Below are 16,777 nucleotides of genomic sequence, written 5' to 3'. Positions count from 1 at the left end.
AAGGAATACTGTAGGGGGGTCGGCGGAAAATGAGTTAAACTTACCCGGGGTTTCTAATGGTCCCCCGCAGACATCCTGTGCCCGCGCAGCCACTCACCGATGCTCCGGCCACGCCTCCGGTTCACTTCTGGAATTTCAGACTTTAAAGTCAGAAAACCACTGCGCCTGCACGCCCGTGTCCTCGCTTCCCCTGATGTCACAAGGAGTGTACCTTGCAGCCCCAGTATGGTCTGTGCCTGCACAGTATGCTCCTGGTGACATCAGCGGGAGCGAGGACACGGCAACGCAGGCGCAGTGGATGTCAGACTTTAAAGTCTGAAATTCCAGAAGTGAACCAGAGGCAGCTGCGCGGGCACAGGATGTCTGCGGGGGACCATTAGAAGCCCGGGTAAGTTTAACTCATTTCCCCCCCCCCCCCCCCCCCCCACAGTATCCCTTTAACCAAGGTTTGAACTTCATCCCAATCAGTATCTGATCTCTCTTTTCCCATGAGAAATATTTACTTTTTCTCAAATCAGGGTGGTCTTTAAGGTTGATATTGTGGTGAAACCCCTCCCACAGTGTTGACAGTTCCTGTCTGTGCACCTTGTTGCATTGTGGGAAATGATGTCTGTTTCCAACTGCCAAGCAACCAGTATCCAGTGGTGCTCAGATACTCCCAATCATGAATTTGACTCCGCCCACTTACACATTGACTCGTGATCACAAGTAGGAAGGGATATCAGACTTGAGTGCGGTTTTGAGTGGAATAACCACATGTAATCACAAATCACCAGTCAGTATTTGTGATTAAAAACCCGCCGACTTTAACGGTTAAGAGCAAAGCCTCCTTACATGCCAGAAACACCAACAGATATGTTAAGAAGAACAGTGGGAACAAGAGGATTTTTTTTTTTTCCAAAAAGAATTATAGTTTTTGAGAAAATCGATTTTAAAGTTTCAAAAGAAAAAATTATACATTTATACATTAACTGTCATTTACTGCATTTAAGTGTATAATTTTTTCCTTTGAAACTTTAAAACTTTTTGAAAAACAAATATTCCACTTGTTCCCACTGTTCTTCTTAACATATTTGGCAAATTTAGTGTTTCTAGCCTGTAAGGGGGCTTTGCTCTTAACTGCTAAAATCATCCAGTTTTTAATCAGGAATACCGACTCGTGATCCCAAGTAACGAGTGCATCTGTGATAGGTGTTCATGATCGAGAGCCGATCACTAATGCCAAATACGACCTCGTGATTGCAAAAAATGTGATCACGACCTCATGATGGGCATTCCTTCCAGTAGCTCCCTCTGTGCATATGTACTGTATAGCTATTAAAAAAAAAAAAGTTTAGCCTATCGCATTGTTAGGGGGTGTGGTTATAGATAATCGCATTTGGTGCAGTCTGTTTTTTTTCTTGCCTGCCAGCAGTAAAGATGATTATGAGCAGGTTTATATTTAGATCAAACAATATTACATGGCACATATCAATCATTTGTTGATCTCACTTGGCAAAATATTGATTTATTCTTTTCCCCCTACTACTACTTTCGATAAAGTTCCTCTTTAAAGAGAACCCGAGGTGTGTTTAAAGAATGTTATCTGCAGCACGGTGGCGTAGTGGTTAGCTCTCTCGCCTTGCAATGCTGGGTTCCTGGTTCGAATCCCAGCCAGGTCAACATCTGCAAGGAGTTTGTATGTTCTCCCTGTGTCTGTGTGGGTTTCCTCCGGGCACTCCGGTTTCCTCCCACATTCCAAAAACATACAGATAAGTTAATTGGCTTCCCCCCCAAAAAATTGGCCCTAGACTATGATACATGCACTACATGATACATGCATAGACATGACTATGGTAGGGACTAGATTGTGAGCCCCTCTGAGGGACAGTTAGTGACAAGACAATATACTCTGTACAGCGCTGCGTAATATGTCGGCGCTATATAAATACTTAAATAAATAAATCTGCATACAGAGGCTGGATCTGCCTATACAGCCCAGCCACTGTTGCTATCCCAAACCCCCCTAAGGTCCCCCTGCACTCTGCAATCCCTCATAAATCACAGCAGTGCTGTGAGGCTGTGTTTACATCTGTAGTGTCAGTCTCAGCTGCTCCCCCGCCTTCTGCATAGCTCCGGTCCCTGCCCCCCGTCCCTTCCCTCCAATCAGCAGGGAGGGAAGGGATGCAGGCGGGGACCGGAGTTCTGCAGGAGGCGGGGAGAGCAGCAGACTGACACTATAGAGATAAACACAGCCAGCTCTGACAAGCTGTTTGTCAGCAGCGTGGCTGTGATTTATGAGGGATTGCAGAGTGCAGGGGGACCTTAGGGGGGTTTGGGACAGCAACAGAGCCTCTGTATGCAGATAATATTCTTCAAACCCACCTCGGGTTCTCTTTAAGTCCTGTTTTACATGAAAATAAGCAAAACAAAAGAAGGTTGATAAACAGGAGCTGAGAGATTAGTAACGCACCTCTGAGACTTGTTCATCACCGAAAACAACAAAGATATGAAATTCTCACATCCTCCCCCAAAAGCGAGAGGAAGAGAACAGCGATCGGCGGCGAGCAACGCATTTCGAGTTCATCCAGAGTTCAGACATAAATTGGGAGAGGAAACTACAGGCAATCCAATCGCCTCTTTAATTGGGGCTCATTTTATAGCTTATCAGGGTTCCTGCACACATTTCCATTACAAATTAAATTAATCCAGTACATTATTCTAAATGGGGGCTGTTTTCCAAAGCGTGGAATATTGTCTATTGCGTTGAGAGTCGGGCCATTCGCCGTTTCTTTGATAATGACTTCTGCTCAAGTTCAGCTACCCACACTGCACAATTATATTCTCATCAAAGGAAGGGGATAAAATGTCAGGCTGTAGGAGCTCTTAAATATGTTCTGGCTGCTTGGCTGGAGAGGTCTGCAGAACGTTGGACGGTGAGGGAACATTTCAGGTGTGTACATCAGAGTCTGTTCCATCTCTGCGGTGACAGTACGTCATTTACCCAGGTCAGAGAGACCAAGAAGATCATCGCACGAGGAGAAAGGAGGCCTTGAGGGAACTAAGGATCCTTTCAGAAAACACAGGGATGCCGGAATATTATACAGGTTGTCCCCAGTTATGGAATCAGAGGGACAGTACATTTGATCTTCACCTGAATCTGTCTGTAACTTGAAACACTGGGCCATCTTTGACCTGCCCCCTCCATGCCCCACCTCTATTCCCATGTAGTCAGTTCCCCACTGGGTGCCACCTCTGCCACCTATTGTGTTAAATCTGTCCCCCTGTGCCTCCTTCCATTTCCCTGCGCCTCAGTGTCTCCCTCTCGGCCACCTCTCCTACTATACCTCTGTCTCCAGTGTCCCTCTCTTCCTCCTCCTTTCCCCATTTGTGACTCCTCCTGTCCCATTTTGTGCCTCCTTCTGTCCCCTTGTGCCATCTTCCATCCCTACCCTCCTCCAATGTGTAATGCAGACTATAGCGCAGCAGAAGCTGTGCTCTCACCTCCCCCCTGGAGTCCCGCTCTGTGCGACCATGCTCTCTGCTCACCGCTCGCTCTAGTGCCCGGCATCTCACTCGCCTCATGTTGCATGTAATTACGCACCATGCAGTAGGAAATGCCGTCCACTAGGGCAAGCAGTAGAGCGGAGGCCGCACAGCGCTGGACTCCAGGGGGGAGGTGAGAGAAGTACTGCTGCGCTATACTCTGCATTAAACACTGGGCTGGGAGAGGGGGGGAGGGGCAGGAGGGGAGCGTGTAGCAGCACATGGGGGGGGGGGGGGGGGGAGTTAATATTGCATTAAAGTTGTATCCTCAAGTCGTTAATATCTCTCCTCGTGTAGCCAAACTCCTAATATTGGCAGTATGAGCCGGCAGTGCATAAAGTTTGGCTACCTTGTAGTTAAAATCCAGTTAGCAGTGAAGATAGCAGCAGCGACACATGGAGTTTGGAGTAGGTAGAGGGGAGTGTTAGTGTGAAAGGTAGGATAGGTAAACCGATACCAGCACATCAATAACATTACCTATATTCCACTAGTGGCATTATTCAGCGCCCAAATTTCCACTTGCTGTTTTATTAACGTACACCTACCGGTAGCCCAATCTAGTGTAGTATGCAAGGAAAATGTCGGTACAGGTAGTCCCCGACTTACGAACGACCAGACGATTCAAACGGCATGGATTCTGTGTTTCCATGGGAACAAGTAAAAAAAAATGTAATTGGACTTTTTTGAGAAAATCGAGTTTAAAAAAATTAAAAGTAAAAATGCCTTTTAAACTTGTATAAGCAGGTACAAAGGGCAGAGGTGACACAGAGGGGGACACTGGAGGTCACCATGCGCCAACTTAGAAGCAGTTTCAAGGTTGGCACCATTTTGGAAAGAAAGGATATGAGACTCCTGAGGATCTAGTGGGCAAACGGGATACCAGACGGGGGAATGAAGAAGCTGACGTAAGTGATTGTTTCAATTCAGGTTTGCTTCAAGCACATAAAATTCAGCTGAAGAAGCAGACTGAGAACTGCGAAACAAGTTGCCCTTTCTGTGCTACATCAAGAAAGTTTGTTATCCTTTGGTTCATTCTATGAAGCTAAGCCAACACACAATGCCACTGAACCTTTTTTAAATGTTTTATTACCATCTGCACGCTACCTACCCGCCCATCAATAATGACATTAACCTATTTTGGTTTCTGGACGTAGAAACTACGTCCAGAAACCATGTGCGCTACCACGCGCCCCTGCGGCCGATCGCGCGCGTGCACGCGCACTCCCGGCCGTGGATTCGGTAGTCAGGGAATCAATATATCGGGCTATGAAGCCCGATTACTGATTCCTCTCCCCCGCTGAAAAAGCGACAGCGTCTCTCGGAAGCTGCGCCTTTTCTGGCCATTCCCTTCCTGATGCGCCACTCTAAGCGTGTGTTACGCTTAGAGTGACGTCATGTAAACAAACCCATCTTGTGGCCAAAAAGTAAAACTACACCTGAAAATGAAAATAAATTAAAATCAACACACATTTACATTATAAATCTATTGTTTACCCCCCACCCTCCCAAAACTACCCAAATAAAATGTTTACTATAAATAAAAAAAAAACATTACAATAAAAAAACAAAAACATGTAAATATTTACCTAAGGGTCTAAACTTTTTAAATATCAATGTAAAGATGAAATATTTCTATATTTTTTTTATTTTAAACTTGTTAATAGTGATAGATGCAAAATGGAAAAAATGCACCTTTATTTCCAAATAAAATATTGTCGCCATACATTGTGATAGGGACATAATTTTAACGGTGTAATAACCGGGACATATGGGCATATACAATACGTAAGTTTTAATTATGGAGGCATGTATTATTTTAAAACTATAATGGCTGAAAACTGAGAAATAATGAATTTTTCCATTTTTTTCTTATTCTTCCTGTTAAAATGCGTTTACAGTAAAGTGGCTCTTAGCAAAATGTACCCCCCAAAGAAAGCCTAATTGGTGGCGGAAAAAACAAGATATAGATCAGTTCATTGTGATAAGTAGTGATAAAGTTATAGGCTAATGAATGGGAGGTGAACATTTCTCTCGTGAAAACCACGGAACCTGAATGGGTTAATACTAGAGCAGCTTCTGATGTAAGCAGTTTGGTCACATCGTTTCCGCGGGTTGCCATGTTGCTGAAGTTGGCGGACGGAGATGTTGGCTTGGAAAGTGAGAGTCAAACGTTTATGGGAAGCTATCCCAGCCATGATGAGACCTCTTTAGTCACGTAAAACCACTCAAGTACCAGCGGTCTTTGCCCCCTTAAAGAGAACCAGAGATGAAGCACCCTCTTGTATTTTACCTTATAAATCACTGGGAACATGACAGTAAACACCTAATCTGCTCTTTGTTTCATTGTTCTCTGTTTAATCTGACTGTTATCACCTCTGATAAGAATCCCCGACTGAGCACTCAGTCTAGCTTTGCTACGGAAAGATTATAGCTGAGTCTGTCTTCTCTGGTGTCTTTTCAAGCCCAAGCCTGCCCCCTTGTGGCTCTGCTATAATGACTCAGCTATAATTATTCCCTGCAAAACCAGACTGAATGCTCAGTCTGGGATTCTTATCACAGCTGATAACAGACACTTTTAGCAGTGAGGATGAAACAGAGCATGGTAAGTGTTTTCTCTAATGTTCCCACTGATATATATGGTAAAACACATGAAGGTGCTTCGTCTCTGGTTCCCTTTAAGGACCAGAGACCGCTGGTACAAGAAACAGCGGAATACCGATGAACCTGCACATACCCGTCGCAATCGCCGTCACCACCGCATGTCGGGAACCTGGGTTAGCCACTCTGCCATCTCTATGATGGTAGAGCACTGTGAGCTGGTCAGGAAGCGCTTTCATTGGCTCCTCCTGACCCTGCCTATCAATGTAAGCCAATGGGAGCTGTTTACATTGATAGACAGGGTCGGGAGCCAATGAAACAAGCTCCTGATCCACTCACAGGGCTCTGCCATCATAGAGACAGCAGAGCGAGTGAGCTGCAGCAGGGAGACAGCGGCGAGATCGTCGGGAGCGACTAAACCGGAGATAACGTGCGGCGTCTGTGTATTGAAATCTATGCCCTGGTAGCTGGAGAGCCATCAAAACAGGGCGCGGATTTCAATTAGCGTGGTCCTAAAGTAGTTAAAGAGGAACTTAAGCGGAAAGGGGAAAAAGATATATCAATACATACAAGTGAGACGTTAAAAAATAGAGATGATTGATATTCGCCATGTCATTTCTTCATGTTGTTTGATCCACAATCACCCTGCATGTAATCACTTTTACTACTGGCAGTGTTCTCCCCAGGCTCTTTTAGGCGGGTGCTCCACTCGGCTATTTTTGGTGACCACCCGGCTGTTATCTTCTCACCTCCTCCTCTACTGTAAGCAGAGAAGTGCCTGCCCTGCATTCTCTCATCTCGCCCCACCCGGCTGTTTTTTCAGCGTACGTACAAAAAGGGCGCCTGGACAAAAAGGGTGCGGGGTGTAAACTCTAAATAATAATTAATCATTAATAGGGTTTATAAAAATAGTGTGCTATATTTTGTTTACAAATAAAGTTTAACAAAATTATAAATCATTAAATAATGTTTATAAAATCGGAAATTGTGAAAACGTTAATCTTCCCTATTTCTAAAGTTAAACTTATAATTACTTTTATTAAAAAAACAATAATATATGTTTAATTGTTATAATTGTATATTATTGTGAATAACCTTCATTTATGGTTTGTTCTTATAATAAAATCTGAAAATATTCTTTATAACGATGATATAAATATAAGTACGTTCGTAATAAGTGTTGTAAAACATTAGTAATTATTACTAAAAATTTTACTAAAACTATACCTAAGCCTACTCTTACACAGAACCCTCCCTGTACCTATCCCTAACCCCTAGACCCCCCTGTTGGTGCCTAAACCTAAGACCCCCCTGTTGGTGCCTAAACCTAAGACCCCCCTGTTGGTGCCTAAACCTAAGACCCCCCCTGTTGGTGCCTAAGTAACCCTCCCTGTACCTACCCCTAACCCCTAGACCCCCCTGTTGGTGCCTAAACCTAAGACCCCCCTGTTGGTGCCTAAACCTAAGACCCCCCCCTGTTGGTGCCTAAGTAACCCTCCCTGTACCTACCCCTAACCCCTAGACCCCCCTGTTGGTGCCTAAACCTAAGACCCCCCTGTTGGTGCCTAAACCTAAGACGTTGGTGCCTAAACCTAAGACCCCCCTGTTGGTGCCTAAACCTAAGACCCCCCTGGTGGTGCCTAAACCTAAGACCCCCCTGTTAGTGCCTAAACCTAAGACCCCCTGTTGGTGCCTAAACCTAAGACCCCCCTGTTGGTGCCTAATCCTAAGACCCCCCTGGTGGTGCCTAAACCTAAGACCCCCCTGTTAGTGCCTAAACCTAAGACCCCCCCTGTTGGTGCCTAAACCTAAGACCCCCCTGTTGGTGCCTAAACCTAAGACCCCCCCCTGTTGGTGCCTAAGTAACCCTCCCTGTACCTACCCCTAACCCCTAGACCCCCCTGTTGGTGCCTAAACCTAAGACCCCCCTGTTGGTGCCTAAACCTAAGACGTTGGTGCCTAAACCTAAGACCCCACTGTTGGTGCCTAAACCTAAGACCCCCCTGGTGGTGCCTAAACCTAAGACCCCCCTGTTAGTGCCTAAACCTAAGACCCCCCTGTTGGTGCCTAAACCTAAGACCCCCCTGTTGGTGCCTAAACCTAAGACCCCCCTGGTGGTGCCTAAACCTAAGACTCCCCTGGTGGTGCCTAAACCTAAGACCCCCCCTGTTGGTGCCTAAACCTAAGACCCCCCCTGGTGGTGCCTAAACCTAAGACCCCCCTGTTAGTGCCTAAACCTAAGACCCCCCCTGTTGGTGCCTAAACCTAAGACCCCCCTGTTAGTGCCTAAACCTAAGACCCCCCTGTTAGTGCCTAAACCTAAGACCCCCCTGGTGGTGCCTAAACCTAAGACCCCCCTGGTGGTGCCTAAACCTAAGACCCCCCTTTATTATGTGGATAATAATGTTTTACTAATTATGGATGCAAAAAATATATTCCAATTTACATTACGTACTGATCGCTTTATTTTGTGAATAATGTTCTAAAAACAGTAAGGGATAAAACTTTAAATAAAAAAATATATTCCAATTTACATTACGTACTGATCGCTTAGTTTTGTGAATAATGTTTTAAAAACAGTAAGGGATAAAACTTTAAATAATGCTCAGTTATAAATCATTAAACAGCTCCGGGTGCCGTTTGTAAACTTTATTTAGCTCCGGCGCCCTTTTTTCCTGCTCTGCGCCCATTAAACGTTATTTATTATGGGAGTGAATGGCGGCGCCCTTTTTGTCCACTAGCTGCCTGCGCCCTTTTTTCCCAGCTCCGTTTTTTCATGCCACCAGGCTGGGAAAAAATCCAGGGGAGAACACTGTACTGGCAGACATGTAACATGACTGATGGGGGGGGGGGGTTTCACCACAATATCAGCCATACAGCGCTGATGATCTATAAGAGAAAAGGAATAGATTTCTCATGAGAACGGGGGTATCAGCTACTGATTGGGATGACGTTCAATTCTTGGTCACGGTTTCTCTTTAATCTGGATGGTGCAGCATTTCGGGTACTCTAGTAAAATGCAGAAAGAGCTACTCTGGCAGAAATACCGGGGTTGTAACCGAGAGAGATAAAAAACACTCATCACATTCAGCAGAGTAAGAAAGCGTTTCTTTTATGAAGGATACAACTCTCATGCCTCGCTCAACTGGATCGGTAATTAAGAGGCCCCGGGGAGCGTAGATCTTCTCGTTCTGCTCTTGGATATATTTAGAGATCTTCTTCAGCACCTTGAATAGAGAAGAGAGAGAGAAATGAATGAGATGTCAGTGGGGACAGCCTGAGCACGACGGGATGAGCGTGTGACTGAGCGTGTGACTGCGCTGTATCGGCGATCAGTGCCTCCCAGGTACCTGCAAACCTCTTACAACGAAGATAGGCAACCTAGCCAATGTACAGCCCAATTATTTAGCTGTATAGCAATATTTAAAGTGGATCCAAGATGAACTTTTACTCATTGCATAATTGTGTTCCTTTCCTATAGTTTATAGGGCATTCCTCAAACCAAATACTTTTTTGTTTTAATACGCTAATTTCCTATAAACTAAACAAGCCCACAGCTTCTCCAGAGTGCCGTGGCATTTTCAGACAGTAGCAAGGGCTCATGGGAGCTCAGTCTGGGCAGGAGGAGGGGGAGGTGTTACTAGCCAGAGATGAGGAGGGGGGGGGATTAGGTTTTTTTCACAGGCTGAGTGCTCAAGATGCAGATAAGCCTGCCTCTGTGTAATGTTTACAAACAACATGGCTGCTGTCATTGTATCACAGGAATAAATAATCATATTCTATTGAAGCTGTTTGCAGCTAGATTTGCTGTGTAAACTATCTAAACTTTAGATAAGATATATAGATAATTGTTATAGTTAGTTTTTCATCTCGGATCCGCTTTAATGCCTGGTACAAACCATGCAATCTCTTGCAGATGGACGGGTCAGATCGATCATTTTCGACAGGTCTGATCTGATTTCTAATCATTTTCTAGTCAATTTTGTATACAAATGATCACAAAAAAACCTAAACTAACAAAATAAATTTGGACCTGTCTGAAATAATCAATTCGACTTCTGATGGGAAATTGCATGGTGTGTACCAGGCACAAGATATATTTCATGCAACCCTTGTCACAAATGAGGAAGAAATTGTAAGTCATTAAAACAACTTTTTCTCTCTTTGTTACACCTTACTTTTCATCCATTTAAAGGGAACCTGTGGTAAGAGACTTATGTAGGCTGCCATTTTTATTTCCATTTAAACAATACCAGTTGCCCGGCAGTTCTACTGATTATTCCGGCCTCAGTAGTGTCTGAATTACACACCTAGAACAAGCATGAGGCAAATGCAGTCAGACTTCAGTCAGAGCACGGGATCTGCTGCATGCTTGTTCAGGGGCTGTGGCTAAATGTATTAGAGGCAGAGGATCAACAGGATGCCAGGCAACTGGTATTTTTTAAAGGACACCTGAAGTGACATGTGACATGATGAGATAGACATGTGTATGTACATTGCCCAGCACACTAATAACTATGCTGTGTCCTTTTTCTTTCTCTGCTTGAAAGAGTTAAATATCAGGTATGTATGTGGCTGACTCAGTCCTGATTCAGACAGGAAGTGACTACAGTGTGACTCTCACTGATAAGAAATTCCAACTATAAACCACTTTCCTATCAGAAAATGGCTTTTGAGAGCAAGAAAGAGGTAAAAAGGGAAATTTATTATCAGTGAGGGTCACACTGTAGTTACTTCCTGTCTTAGTCAGGACTGAGTCTGCCACTTACATACCTGATATTTAACTCTTTCAGGCAGAGAAAGAAAAAAAGGAACACATCATAGTTATTTGTGTGCTTGGCACTGTACATACCCATGCCTATCTCATCATGTCACATGTCAGTTCGGGTATCATTTAAAAGAAAATAAATATGGTAGCCTTCATACACCTCACTTCAGTTGTCCTTTAAATAAAACTTCTTTCCCAGATAGAAGCGACTCAACTCAGCGCTGAACTCAATTTATCGGGCATATTACTATGACAACAAATGCTTCTTCCGAACATATGGATATGGAAACTAACAGATGGGTGTCTGGTGGACTCACAAGGTCAACAGTGGTGCCTATTCAGATTTCTGAAGGTAGGAAAGTGAAGTATGAACTCCGATTTTCTTATCAGCCATTACAGACACACAGGGGCGTGCGAACCACAAAAATGAAATGTGTTCTGGCGGGTAATGTTGCTCCCGTCTTCATTCTTGAATGTATGCATTTGGCTTCCGTTCAGTTCCAGCACAGACTGGTCACTCGCCCGCTTTGGAGAAAGTCACTGAGTGGACCGACGGCCACCCAAGCAGCTCATTCACTGTCCAGAGACAATATTTATCCATTGTTGAGTTTCTGTAGACCGTTTATGGCCACAGCAGCTCCACAAACACTGGGAAGGCCCCACAGCGGAGTTCTGCTGCAGCCATACCTCGTCATACGCTCCATTAGCAGCTCCGCTCCTTTGTCCTCGGTTTCTGGGAACCAGTCCAGACTCACACTGCACTAAGGCACTTCACTGCGGAGGGCGGATCTGGCCATTCTGCTCCGGGGGGCATCGCCGAGATCCGGGACTGCAGGATAAAAGTGGGGAACACACACTGAGCCAATTTAAGAGAAACGCACAAAGAGGCCCTGAGCAAAAAGGAACGGGAAACTCAAGAGGTTTTACAGTCCAAAATGCAGGTGAAGCAATGGAAATGAAATGATTCGGAGGTAAATTAATGGCTATGATGGTAAAAGTGAAGGCTCTTTAGAGAACATCGACATTAGGCCAACTCTACAGTTCAGACTCGAAGAATGATCACTGAGGAAAAACATAAAAAAAGCTGTGTTTGATCTTCTAATAAACCAGAAACTTTAGCTGCTCTGGAATGTCGGGATATCAGTGAGGGAAAATGTTCAAGACAGGCTGAAATAATGACACAAAGTACGGCAATAATTCAGGGAGAAAGTCTAGTTATGGAGAGAAAGAAGTCTTCACAGAAGAAGGTGGTGGGGGAGAGAGAGAGAAGATGGTGTGTGAGAGAGAGAGGAAAGAGAGGGAGGACAGTGTGGCTGAACAGCTTACTGGTTAAGGGCGTCGCCTCTGACGTAAGAGACCAGGGGTCAAATCCTGTCTGAACCTCTGCAGAGGTCTAAAGCTACGTACACACATACAACAATGATCGTTCGTTGTGAACGATGAACGAACTTTTAATTGACGAAAGAACGACCTAAGTAAAGTTAGCTTTTAAGGGTGTGTAACGATCTGATCGTTAGAACGAATGTTACATCACGTAAAGCAACTATTGCGCTTACGCGTAAAAATGGAACGTTTCATGGAGAAATAGCGAAATGCGCATGTCAAGCCTAGTACGAACGACCATTTTCCAACTATGTACTACTTTTGCAAACGATCATCGTTGGAAAAAATCCGCCAAGCTAGATCGTTCGTTTTTAACGATCTAGCTCGTCTGTCGTTACACTTAATGGTCGTTGGCTGCTTTTTTTAAATGATCGTCGTTTGAAATGATCGGGGAACGATCGTTTCAAACGACTATAGTCACATGTGTGTACGTACCTTAAGACTTCGCACAATTAATGGCCGAACCAAGTTAGACACTAGACCAGGGGTAGGGAACCTATGGCGACAACCGCTGCACACTTTGTCACAGCACGCCAGACAGAGAAGGAATCCACAGTGACAATCACTGCACACTATGTCACAGCATGCCACAAACTGAAAGGTGGAATCCACAGTGACAATCACTGCACACTATGTCACAGCATGCCACAGGCTGAGAGGAGGAATCCACAGTGACAATCGATGCACACTATGTCACAGCATGCCACAGAATGAAAGGAGGAATAAAACACTGTACTCCTCCCTCTTCTTCTATAGTTAACTTTAATCTATCTTCACATCTTCCTAATCACACCAAAACCTTTAATCTAAGCCTTGTGCCTAAAAGTTGCCATACTCTTATAGATGGCTATCTTAACGTCTTAAATTATGCCTGAACTTTCACCTAACCCAAAACATTCCCAACTCAATACTTTACACAGAAGGGTTAGGGTACAGTTAAAAAATACTTCCAGCCAAACCAGATCATCTGCATTACTGAACCCCATCATGGTGGACAACCCAAGAAACCTCTTAGAAAAAAAAATATTTCTGGCCTATCTCCTTAGAGCGTTGTAGGGATGGATGCTGACTGCAGATCTTCAGTGTTCCCCTGCTGTGCATCATTTGCAAGCTCAGCCTCTGAAGCCTCCCGAGATATTTTTGTGACATTGAGCGCAATTTTGTCCACTAACTCTGTAAAGCAACTTACAGGAGTCCAACCAAGACTCCTGCATGTGATGAAGGAACGCATCTATGGAGAAGCCCAGAATGCCCTTCTCCACTGCACGTCCTATCCCTTCCTTTATATCAGCACGGGTTGATGAGGGAACAGGATCTTCTGGGAAATTAATTTCCAGCTTAGAAAAGGTCGAGTTTGCTTTGGAAAAATGCCCAGATCGACAGTGTGATATAAAGAGATTAGGCAATTATTTCCCCCCCAAAGCTGAGCCTGCTGAGAGGCTGCATGTTGAAAACCGCCTTTCCCAAGCGTTTGAAGGGAGGATTAAACTCTGCGCACCGAGAAACAGACAGATAATAACGTGAAATACTGATCCTGACGTGCGACTCCATCCTGTCCTCTCAAAAGTTTAGTTGTGTCGACTTTGGACACAGTTCAAAGCTATGATGGAGAGTCGAGACTTGGTGACTCTCAGAACATTCAAACCCTATTTCATACAAGCCGGTTGTCCTTTTAGTAACGAGTGGAAATAGGAGAAGATTTATCACAAATCGCTTCCTCTGAAATACAGTCAGCAGATTGTAAGGTCACGTCCCAGGCTAAGAGGCATTACATCTCCAGATACTGAGGAGGACAAGACATGAGAACATAATTCCATATTCTAATCACAAGGACAAGAATTCTAGAGATTCCAAGACTCAGACATTACTGAGATTTCTACGGCAAATAACCGAGCGAATAATTCAAAGCTTTCACTCAACGACGGCGTAAAGGAAAGGAGGAGACAACACAACTTTAAGACCTAAGAATATGAGGTGGACTTCATTATACAGGGTCGAAAATCTTATGCACCCAAACAACGTTCACCTCCCATTCGTCAATAACTTTATCGCTACTTATGCTTAAAAACAAGAAGAGAATCAAGAGCCCAATATGGTGCAGTATTGTCAGGTAAAATGAAGAGTTCAATACAATTTTATGTATATATATACTCACAAACACGGGTTACCAATAGGCAACCACTTTAAATGCAGGTGGGGAGCATTAGGACCTGACCCCACTCAGGTTAAGAAGTCGCTCTCTGTAGATAGTAGATGGGGATGCACCCCTCCACCCAGGGTGGACTAGAAGATCAGCAAAAACTCGGTATACAGAGGCGCCAGAGTAGAGTAAAACGTTTTAAAAACCGCTTAAAAGGAGAGGGGGATGTTAAGGTGGACTCACCTCCCTCTTACAAAAAAAGAAAACTCACTTGAGTCTCAATAAAATAGAATTGTCAAGTAATTTATTCAACTCCACAAATGCAACGCGTTTCGCGGGCGTGACCCCGCTTCCTCAGGCAAAAATGGGAGCACAACTCAGTGGGTCAAGCAATAAGTTTGAGCGCCTCTGTCTTAGCTCAAACTTATTGCTTGACCCACTGAGTTGTGCTCCCATTTTTGCCTGAGGAAGCGGGGTCACGCCCGCGAAACGCGTTGCATTTGTGGAGTTGAATAAATTACTTGACAATTCTATTTTATTGAGACTCAAGTGAGTTTTCTTTTTTTGTAAGAGGGAGGTGAGTCCACCTTAACATCCCCCTCTCCTTTTAAGCGGTTTTTAAAACGTTTTACTCTACTCTGGCGCCTCTGTATACCGAGTTTTTGCTTATCGCTACTTACCACCATTAATTGATCTATATCTTGTTTTTTCCACCACTAATTAGGCTTTCTTTGAGTAGTACATTTTGCTAAGAATTATTTTTTTCTAAATCCATTTTAACAGAAAGATTAAGAAATAAAATGGAAAAAATTCATTATTTCTCAGTTTTTGGCCATTATAGTTTAAAATTAATACATGCTACCGTAATTAAAACTCATGTATTTTATTTTCCCATTTGTCCTGGTTATTACACCATTTAAATTATGTCCCCATCACAATTTATGGCGCCGATATTTTATTTAGAAATAAAGGTGCTTGTTTTCAATTTGCGTCCAGCACTATTTACAAGCTTATAATTTTAACCATTTATGCCTCCAGGACGTAGTAACTACGTCCAGGAGGCCACGTGCGTCCACGCGCTCCCGCGGCCGATCGCACACCTGCACGTGCGCTCCCGGCCCGCGGTTCGTTAGCCAGGCAATCAGTGAATCGGGCTATGGTGCCCGATCACTGATTCCTCTCCCTCGCTGAAAAAGCGACAGCTTCTCTCGGAAGCTACGCTTTTTCTGAAGCTATGTCCCTCTAAGCGTACATTGTACGCTTAGAGTGACGTCATGTAAACAAACTCAAGATTGCCATCTTGTGGCCAAAAAGTAAAACTACAAGTAAAAGTAAAAAAACATTACAATACACAATCATTTCCTTAAATAAAACACTATTTATATCCCACCCTCCCAAAAATGCCCACATAAAATGTTTAATTAAAAAAAAACCAAAAAAAAAACATTACTATAAAAAAAAACCACATAAATATTTACCTATGGGTCTAAACTTTTTAAATATCTATGTAAAGATGAAATATTTCTCTCTATTTTTTTTTATAAGCTTGTAAATAGTGATGTCTGCAAAACGGAAAAAAATGCTCTTTTATTTCCAAATAAAATATTGTCGCAATACATTGTGATAGGGACATAATTTAAACGGTGAAATAACCGTGACAAATGGGCAAATACAATACGTGGGTTTTAATTATGGAGGCATGTTTTATTTTAAAACTATAATGGCCGAAAACTGACAAATAATGATTTTTTTCATTTTTTTTTCTTATTCTTACTGTTAAAATGCATTTACAGTAAGGTAGCTCTTAGCAAAATGTACCCCCCAAAGAAAGCCTAATTGGTGGAGGAAAAAAACAAGATATAGATCAGTTCATTGTGCTAAGTAGTGATAAAGTTATAGGCTAATTAATGGAAGGTGAACATTGCTCGGATGCATAAAGTGAAAACGACTGAAGGCTGAACTGGTTAAAAAATATAATAAGATACTCACTTGACATGTAGATTTAAAAAGGTCAGACCCTTAGGTAACTATTTATTTATTTATTTATTTTTAACTGTAATTTTTTGTTTTGTTTTTAATTAAAACATGTATTTGGGTAATTTTTGGTGTGGGAGGGAAACAGATAATTTTAAATGTAAAATAATGTAATGTAATGTAAAAAATGTATGTGGGTGTAGTTTACTATTTGGCCACAAGATGGCCACAGTCAAAAAAGTCCTGGAGCGTAAGATCACACTACCAGGAACTACAAGGAGGCTGTGAAACTTTTTTTTTTGCAGAAATACGGCGGTCTCTGATTAGAGTGCGTAGTTTTTTCTGCGGGGGACTTAGATCGGTGAATGGGAATTATATTATATATATAT

General features: G+C 43.3%; 1 protein-coding gene across 5 annotated transcripts in view; it reads right to left on the bottom strand.

Moving 5' to 3' along the window:
* GOLGA7B (golgin A7 family member B) overlaps positions 1 to 16,777 on the bottom strand; it is a 388,598-nt gene that overhangs the window by 12,038 nt on the left and 359,783 nt on the right. For all 5 annotated transcript variants that reach the window (XR_011024503.1, XM_068258001.1, XM_068258002.1 and 2 more), the window contains one exon: positions 9,249 to 9,350. Coding sequence is in view for 4 of the 5 variants with exons in the window: in XM_068258001.1 (XP_068114102.1) it covers positions 9,249 to 9,350 (102 nt within the window). In the remaining variant the exon portion in view is untranslated. The remainder of the gene's footprint in view (positions 1 to 9,248; positions 9,351 to 16,777) is intronic.

This window comes from Hyperolius riggenbachi, chromosome 10, assembly GCF_040937935.1.
Source record: "Hyperolius riggenbachi isolate aHypRig1 chromosome 10, aHypRig1.pri, whole genome shotgun sequence".
Lineage (NCBI taxonomy): Eukaryota > Metazoa > Chordata > Amphibia > Anura > Hyperoliidae > Hyperolius > Hyperolius riggenbachi.
This window is presented reverse-complemented; position numbering and strand designations above follow the sequence as displayed.